The 8,753-nt window shown below is 51.2% G+C and overlaps 4 protein-coding genes across 4 annotated transcripts; 1 reads left to right on the top strand and 3 right to left on the bottom strand.

Moving 5' to 3' along the window:
- Positions 1–473: 473 nt before the first annotated feature.
- WHR41_04467 (uncharacterized protein) lies at positions 474–2,099 on the top strand (the record flags this gene model as incomplete). Its single annotated transcript, XM_069373073.1, has 1 exon — positions 474–2,099. The coding sequence occupies one exon, from the start codon at positions 474–476 to the stop codon at positions 2,097–2,099; it is 1,626 nt and encodes a 541-aa protein (XP_069230253.1).
- Positions 2,100–2,380: 281 nt separating this feature from the next.
- WHR41_04466 (uncharacterized protein) lies at positions 2,381–3,667 on the bottom strand (the record flags this gene model as incomplete). The annotated part of the gene is made up of 4 exons (XM_069373072.1): positions 2,381–2,478; positions 2,537–2,566; positions 2,631–2,994; positions 3,047–3,667. 4 exons carry the CDS (start codon positions 3,665–3,667, stop codon positions 2,381–2,383), a joined length of 1,113 nt encoding a protein of 370 aa, XP_069230252.1.
- A 1,690-nt stretch (positions 3,668–5,357) lies between these two features.
- On the bottom strand, positions 5,358–7,722 carry WHR41_04465 (uncharacterized protein). The gene is made up of 5 exons (XM_069373071.1): positions 7,317–7,722; positions 6,980–7,259; positions 6,412–6,911; positions 5,913–6,346; positions 5,358–5,851 (listed from the first exon to the last, which is right to left on the bottom strand). Exons 1-5 carry the CDS (start codon positions 7,493–7,495, stop codon positions 5,466–5,468), a joined length of 1,779 nt encoding a protein of 592 aa, XP_069230251.1. The 5' UTR covers positions 7,496–7,722; the 3' UTR covers positions 5,358–5,465.
- Positions 7,723–7,738: 16 nt separating this feature from the next.
- On the bottom strand, positions 7,739–8,718 carry WHR41_04464 (uncharacterized protein). The gene is made up of 2 exons (XM_069373070.1): positions 8,335–8,718; positions 7,739–8,276 (listed from the first exon to the last, which is right to left on the bottom strand). The coding sequence occupies exons 1-2, from the start codon at positions 8,556–8,558 to the stop codon at positions 8,114–8,116; spliced, it is 387 nt and encodes a 128-aa protein (XP_069230250.1). The 5' UTR covers positions 8,559–8,718; the 3' UTR covers positions 7,739–8,113.
- Positions 8,719–8,753: the final 35 nt, after the last annotated feature.

Genomic DNA, 8,753 nt, shown 5'->3' with positions numbered 1-8,753 from the left:
TTCGAACCTCGGAAAGGGCGGAGAACAAGCTCGGGGGCTCTTGAGCTTGTTGTTGCTAGCGCACCCGGCGTGAGCTTGTTGCGAGCGTATGCCCGGTACATGTCCTCCCCATGTGACCGATGGGGCGCTCCGCCCTCTCCCCTACAAGACCCGCCTCAAGGTGCGCCGTGCACTCTGTCCTCCACTTCTGCATCTTTCATCTAATGCGCTTAGAGCGCTTTGGGGTCCCTCGGCTGATCGCTCTTCCTGCTGATTGCTCCAAGCCGCCCCCATCATTCTCTACGGCCCAACTTTTCCCCCTTAGCGCTTCATACCCGTGGGGCAGACCTTGACGCTACGTAGAAGCATCGGGACACAGAAATGGAGCCCATAAGAGTCTGTATCCTCCATTGTTCCTCGGCTCACTGCTTTCTCATCTTCTCTCCCTCTCTCTGCAGCTGGCCTGAACTACTATCATAAACGATCTCTTCAATATGTGGACAACCACTTGTGGCCTTCGAGGCAAAAAGCTTCAGTTGGCCATCACTTTCACCTCCGTCATCGGTTTTTCTCTATTCGGCTACGATCAGGGTCTGATGTCTGGTATCTTGCAAGGTTCCTCCTTCGTCAACGAATTTCCTGTTCTCAATAAGGCCAATGGTGATGCGCAACACGTTTCCGTTCTTCAGGGCGCTGTCACTGCCTGCTACGAATTGGGATGCTTCTTCGGCGCAATCTTCACCCTGATCTTCGGCCAGCGTACTGGCCGCACTCCTCTGCTTGTGGCTGGTGGGCTGTTGATGGTGCTCGGTACCGTCATTTCTACTGCTTCATTCGGAGAGTCCTGGGGTCTCGGTCAATTTGTTATTGGACGCGTCATTTCAGGTCTTGGAAACGGTATGGACACTGCCACCATCCCCGTCTGGCAGTCTGAATGCTCCCACGCCCACAACCGTGGTTTCCTCGTCTGCTTCGAAGGTGCTATCATTGCCGTCGGTACTTTCATCGCCTACTGGATTGACTTCGGTTTCTCCTACGTCGAATCCTCCGTTCAGTGGCGATTCCCCGTTGCCTTCCAGATAATCTTTGCCATCATGGTCACTGTTGGTGCCTTGATGCTACCTGAATCTCCCCGTTGGTTCATGATGCAGGGCAAGGACCATGAGGCCCTCCAAATTATGGCCGAGCTGAATGGCAGTTCAGTCGACGCTGAGGACACCCTCCGTGATTATCATCTGATAAAGGCTGATATGAAGGCTGCTCAGTCTCAGCAGTCCAGCAGCTGGAGAGCCCTCTTCACTTTTGGCAAGACCCAGGAATTCCAGCGTATGATGATTGGTTGCTCTGGCCAGTTCTTCCAGCAGTTCACTGGTTGTAATGCTGCTATCTACTACTCGACCCTTCTCTTCGAGAACAACCTGCACCTAGAGCACAAGATGTCGCTGGTTCTGGGTGGTGTCTTCGCCACAGTCTACGCCCTGGCCACCATTCCCTCCTTCTTCATGGTTGAGAGGGTTGGTCGCCGTAACCTTTTCCTAATCGGTTTCCTTGGCCAGGGTCTGTCATTCATTATCACGATGGGCTGCTTGATCGACGAAAATACTCAGAACGCCAAGGGTGCCGCAGTCGGTATCTTCCTGTTCATCTGCTTTTTTGCGTTCACCACCTTGCCCCTGCCCTGGATTTACCCGCCAGAGATCAATCCTCTCCGCACCCGTACCATGGCTGCCTCCGCCTCTACCTGCACGAACTGGATAACCAACTTCGCCGTGGTTATGTTCACTCCCGTGTTCTCCAACGCCAGCCCCTGGGGTATCTACCTATTCTTCGCCCTGGTTAACTTTGTCGGTATTCCTTTCGCCTACTTCTTCTACGTTGAGACTGCCGGTCGTGACCTGGAGGAAATCGACGTTATTTTCGCCAAAGCTCACGTCCAAAAGAAGTGGCCTTTCCAGATCGCCCAGCAAATGCCCAAGCTCACCACCTCCCAAATTCACGAGCTACAGGCCGACTTAGGTCTCTCTGTCCCCGACGCACACCAAGTCTCGGAGATTGAGAAGGTTGAGGCAGCCAGTAATGGTGGCCATCTCGAGGGGGACAAGAAAGATATTTCCGATTGATTGCTTCCTTCAATAGGTCGAGTAAATCTTATATTTAGATACATAGAATAGACACGATCCATCCTAGGCAGTTCGTAGAGGTGGATGCCATTTGGGGTCGTCGTCGAGAGATGGAGGACAAGTCCTCTGGTATCGACATTTTTTGTCTCTTGGTCTGTAGATCTTCGAGGTTCATTTTGGAAACACGCTCCGTCTCGATTTCCAGAATGACTTGGACACTTGCATAGCATGAGTATCGCCCAAGAGAACCTTCGCAACATACAAATCCGAACCTCCCTCCTCTACGCACGAGGGTGGCGGTGGATCCAGGCGGTATTTCCAAACCCTCCAGAAGGAAACTGAAACACCTCACTAACAGATTCGAATGGTGCATATTGCTCTTTAGTAAGCAGTATGGAAACATTCAACGCGGCCACCCTGCCAGCAGCATCCTGGACCAAAATCTCGGTATTCGGCCATGGAGGTGTCTGTACGCATCGCATTTCAACGTCAGCATATCAAACTTGAAACCTTCCTCAATGAAGAACTTACTCTGATTGACCCTTGGGTCAGCAGTAGACCACTGGATGTAACCGCTTGCTCGTATACTATCGTCCAAATAGCAATTGGCAAAGATCGAGCGATGCTGTGGGTTCCATGGACGACCAAGGGCACATTGCCCCTCGATAGCCAGAGAGGAATTGGCCTTTTGCACGACACTGTCGTGTATGTAGATGCCATACTTGTTCTCGAATCTCGTGTTCGTACCCTTCCAAGCAGTGATACCACCTCCACAGCCGCGTAAAGAGACGAGGGAGTCCGTTATCCAGCATGTCCCAAATCCATAAAAGAAGTCAGTTTGGCCTGCCACCTCCGACTCGTACATGTAGGCGTTTCCAAGCTTCCCGACATAGACCTGCAACAATCTCAGTAAGCTTCTCGCAGGCGAAGAGGCATAATGCACTCACCGTGTCCTGGTAACTGAGGAAACGAGTGTAGTAGAATCCGCCGTTAGCATATGAGATGCTGAGAGCCAGGCTCGGCCCAGCAGCGTAAGGCAGATAGTCATTGATGAAGTTTAAGTTGTATGTCCTGAAGTCGACGTTCCCGAAGGGCGTGTCTGGTGGCACAGCAAAACCGGTTGGCCCAGTCCCAGTCAAGCTGGCATTGAAAGTGGGTGCGATTGTCAACGTTGAAGTGTAAGCGTTGTCGTATGTGCCTGTGGTAGCTGTCCCAGTGGCGTTGTGCCAGATAACATTGACTGAATTCTTGGTCCTGTCGTTCGGCGAATCTGTCACTCCCAAAAGCCAGAGACTCCCTGCGCGGGTAATGTTGAGCTGCTCGGTGTAGTTTCCAGGTTCCACTAGAATGACAAAAGGATCAGGGCGATCTGAGATGCTATCAATCGCATCTTGAATATGCTGAAACTCGGCGTGTGGACCGACTCGTAGTGTGCTTTTTGGACACCCATGAAGTGCTTCATTGCCGGGCCTCTGGCACAACCCACGATCAAACGAAAGGCGCGTCGCTTGCACTGTTGCTATCAGGATGGCAAAGGCGAGTAGTCGGGTCGGTTTCTGTAGCGACATGATGAAGTCAAGACAATGAAGTTGCCTACAGCCAAGGACAGTTGAAGTTTGCTTGTAAATGGAAGACGCGCCTTGACCTTAGAAGGTAGCGGCACCAACATGAGTCGGAAAATAGCACCCTCGCTGCGACGATCTGTTGCTCCGCAATGGGGATCAATCTACCGTCGCGGAAAAGGAAGATCCACCAATGGACCTCTTGGCAGGCTGGTTTCTTCGCTATTTCCCCGCTTCTCCCCAGGCATCCCACCACATTAGAAATCATTGTAATTCGTGTGTCGTCACAACCTTGCGAATTTTCCTTTGGCGACCTCAGTAACCATGTCACATGGCTTAGGGTTACTCTCAAATCGGAAACACGTAAGATTGCATCTGAGAGAGACTTACCACTCAAAGAATCACGAATTCAAGCATTACAATTATAGGCAGCTCGGAGACCATGGTCTTAAGCTGTGGCTGTGCTTTCGTGCCTTTTGCGCAAGATGTCGTTGCGACTACGCTATGGGATCCGGGCTTGCCGACAACCTCCAATCCGCCACAAACCGCGCTCGATGCAAGCTTGTGCACCTACGTGCTCGGGTTTTAGCGCTCGAAGGTACCTTTGCTGGACTGACCGGCATCTTTGCCCGGTTTTACCTACCATCGAATTCTGATACGACTGCAGGTTGGTTTCGCGGTAGCTAAGGCTGATTCAATAATAAGTGGGAGGAGAAGATCATCACAAACCTCATGATTCGTGACGACCCATCGAAGGGCGACATACATAACTTCGAGGCCCTCAGCTTTGGTGTGCTGAAAGAATGCGTACTTGATATGCGGCCCATTTACTAGATTGGCCTTACCTGAACGATTCCCAACGTGAGCCTCCATTGCTCATGTCTTGAGTATGCTGTAAGCAAGTACTCATTCTCCCCCAGCCAACTTTTACACTTCCAATCTGGGATCTCTTGGATTTGGGACTTTCGAGAAAACCATGCTGACTATTACTGCGTATGTGCTGTTCATCCGGCAGTTTCTCTTACCTTCGTGGCTTTCTGAGTGTTTCAACCAACGTTTCTACCTTGGTCTGCTAGGACAGCTATGAACTTTGCCTCTTACTATTGCTCTTCTCGCAATCCATGCCAGCACCTCTTACTGAGCTCGTTGGCTTATTGCAACATTCATCCTTGGCTACCCTACGTACACGCTATACCAGTAGCAATCACAAGCAGAAATGCTGGAACAGTGCGATCCCGCACCGTAGCTTCTGCGCTGTACAATGCGTCGGTGCAACTCGCAAGCGTCATCTCGTCACAAATCTACAGGCACACAGCCGCTGTATCGCGCGGGCAACTCTGTCCTCATCGATATCTGCGTGTCGAACTCGCTTCTATTAGTTGGTGAGAAGGTCTTCTACGTGCTTGTGAATGCGTGAGTCGATTGCTTAATACAAGTCATAGAAGCCACAACTAATGACAGCTTCCAGGGATCGCGAGAAAGTTAAGTCGGCGATAAGTGATGGCGAGAAGACACACTACGTGAAAATGACTGTCTACAGGGGCAACAAGAGACCCCATCTTCGATTCACTCACTAGAAGTTGGGTTACTTCGGGTCTTCCCACAAGTCTTGCACGGTCTAAGGAGGTTATCAGCGACACATGGCGATGCTGGATATTGAACAGTGCACGAATTCTGGTAGCACAGCTCCACAAAGTAGTGTTAACGCCCCCGTTTAAATACTCATTAACTATAGCTCACAGAGGCCCTCACAGCCACTGCAGCAGATTGTCTGTGGTCAAAGTAATCCCTCATCAGCCCCATGCTACAGCCTTGTCGCTTCCAAGATCCCATCCGTGGTCCACCAGTCTTCACGCTGTATCTGAGCTCTCTGCGCCACCTCCATTTGCGTACCGGTCAGCTCGCCTGAGGCAAGGTTGCTCAGAAAGTTAAATTGTGGCACCAAGCGCATGGGTGAAGCCTCAGGATCGCCCAGAAAGCCATAATTGTGCCATACCGGTGATGAAGCCAGCTTTTGATTGTTTGGGTTCCCTGTGCGGATGAACGATCCCAGATAAGCGCGCCACTCATGTGCAATGGCCTTCTCAAACGGTTTCATCACAGCTGTGGAATTCTGGAGATAGGAGTTGTCTGCCGAATGTGTAACGTAGTTCAAAGGCAAGTTCGGGTTACTGTAATTTGTCCCGACGGCTGGAGAATGGAGCATCAGTATGGAACATGCAGAAATTGACTCAGCACATAACTGACTTACTCGGAGAGTTGAATCGGAAGTTCCAGACACGGTTTGCACCGAAGGCCTGTGCCATGTATAGCCCGACGACCCTTTCAGACCCAGTTATTCCGGCTTCACCGAAGGGGTGTAAGGACTGGATGTACGCTTTGAACTCGGAAAGAAAGAAACTATCAGGGCTAGCGAAGCCGAAAGTCTCGTTCACAGGATACCTGCCAGCCACCTCTTCGACTTGCGACGCAGTGAGGTTCCAAATCTGATTCGTGGCTGGGTTCAAGCTGGTGATGTTACGAGGGACTGCGTTTGCACCTTCATCGTTCACTGCACCTGCGATAAGTGACACATTTGCAATTCTGCCGTTTTGGAAAAGTCTCGTAATAGTGTCGGTGAGGGTAACGTTGTCGATCATCGGGAGGAACGCTGCTGATGATCCGAAGGTTAAGTTGGAAAACATCCTGGTGGGTTGACATTGTAAGCAGAGTTAATCAGCATGCTCAGTCGACAATAGCGCTGTTCTTACCCGCTTGATGCTTCGAATTTAGTGATGGATGCATACGCATCTACCAAAGACTGGACTGTGGCATTTCTGAAACAGTCAAGCTGGTCCTGCCCCGAAGTGCAATTTAGTAGTCTCGCAAACTCAGCATTGCGATCTTCCAATTCTTCGATCTTGAACATGGGTGCGCGTTGGATCGATCGCGGGATGGCCTGTTGAAATAAGCCTTCGGAATCGCCGTCGTAGAGAGCCATCTGCGACACGATTCCGTAGCCGCCCCCAGACTGGCCCATAATGGTCACATTGTCCGGATCGCCGCCAAAGGCCGCTACATGTTGGCTCAGCCATTTCAGAGCAAGCCTTTGGTCGAGGATTCCCGCATTAGCGCTAGGTAGCGACGTGTGTCCCATGAATCCCAGAGCACCAAGGCGATAGCCAACATTGACAGCAATAAAATCCTGGCTTTGGCCGACCCAGTCGCTGAAATCGTTGTTAGGAGCTGCACTGTACTGCAATCCACCTCCCTATCGCTCGGCATTCACAGGTCAGCTATCTTTGCGAAACATGTTTGCTTGTGAGGGTTCGAACGTACGTGGACGTAAAACATTACTGGAAGTTTTGACTCAGCAGTGGCATTCACGGGCTTCCAGATCCAAAGTTTCAGACAGTCTTCCTGCCCAGGTCCAGCTTTAACACCGACGATGTTACTATTGATAATTCCGTAAGACGCTCCAGAGAATTGCACGCAACGAAGAGCATCCTCGCTAGTGTCGACAATGTTGGTAGATTGTTCACCGAGAGGTTCAGGGGGCATGAATCGCAACGATCCGACTGGTGGCTTCGCATATGGGATGCCTTTCCATGAGGCGACGCTGACAAGTGTTTGTCAGCTTGGCGGATTGGATCATCAGTCTTGAGTGCTTACTCACGTCCCATTGTTTTGGATGATGCCCCTGTATAATCCTGCGTCTCCTAAGTCGATCACAGGCTTCGCAATTTGACCGTCATGGGCTGCATCGCGGACACCAATACTTGGTGGTAGAGAGACGGCGACCGTACGAGCAGCAGCACATAATGCGGCGATTAGTCCCGTGCCACGCATTCTCATTTCCAATGTTGTCAATTTTTAGGGTCGGCCGCTACTCTGACTTCAACCTTGGATTCAACTCCGGTGAGCGAATTGACCACCTTTTGAAGATATGTCATCTTTTGCTGTCCACCATCCATTGTGGGGTGATTCTGGGGACCTGCGGGGAATGGGATAAGTCCTTAGCACGATCCGAGTTAAGACAACATCCAAAGTGCAGATCATACAACGCGATTACGAAAACGCTAAGATCTCCGTCCAAAGCTTGAAGCGAGCGGCTGAGCTTTCTTCCACGCTAGGCATACAGCCGTCCATCTAGCGGCAGCAACTCATTATTTACCCGAAGGAAGATGTCTATGAAACAATCAAGCCGTCGACGTACTGACAAGACCGCTGACATGGGATGAGGTTCTAGATAAATGCGAAGACAGAGTGCGCCCTGGGCCTCCGCTATTTAATAAATAATTCTGCACAGGGCGTCCCCGAATTTGCACCTACGTGAGATTTCACCCGCCCGAGGACGCGCATACCATGGCAACTCGAAGGCAGACCGACGGTCATTGCTTCAGAGCAGAAGTTTGCATTCGATAATGCCGAGGTAGTGAAGAGGGTGTAGCCAGTTTCGCAGGCCTGCGACACTCATGAAGCTCCGAGTTTCTGAAGTCGCACATCATCCAGTATTTCACCTTCAACCAAGCGCCCGACCTCCTGCATTTTCCCACCAACCTTCTCGTACCGAGCAAGTGTCGGCACGCTGTTAATGTTCCACTTTATCCGAAAGACATTGTTCGGGTCTCTCCATCTGAACTCGGAGTCAGCCGATGCCAACAGAGCGAGTTTTCGGTCAGTAGGCTACGTACTCTGGCTTTTGTCCCACTTCAACAAAGGCCACTACGGGAGTGCTTTCTGCAGAAAAGGTCTTCTTGAGAACAGGCAGAGCGGCCACGACGTCAGGGCACCATGGGTTCCGCGTTGCGGGATCCTCAGAAGCGAGGAAGGCGATGAAAAAACCCGACTCGGTGCCTTCGGGCACGTTGAGATCGTCGAGCGAGTCGGGAAGCGAAAACTGCTGTAAAATTGGCATGTTTTCTTGATTCTTGTAGGTCTGGAAGAGCGAGTTCGGTCTGTACACTCTGCTCTGGTATGCGGAGCCGGCATTTGCAGTATCTTGACGGCCAGGTTGCGAGAACTCTTGGCTTGGCGCAAGCGCTAGGCAAAGTATTGTTAGAAACCGAGCGAGACTACACACGCCGGTTCGAGTATCGCACGAGGCTAACAA

Source organism: Cladosporium halotolerans (assembly GCF_011745625.1).
Source record: "Cladosporium halotolerans strain TM138-S3 chromosome Unknown Sca11, whole genome shotgun sequence".
NCBI classification, from domain to species: domain Eukaryota; kingdom Fungi; phylum Ascomycota; class Dothideomycetes; order Cladosporiales; family Cladosporiaceae; genus Cladosporium; species Cladosporium halotolerans.
This window is presented reverse-complemented; position numbering and strand designations above follow the sequence as displayed.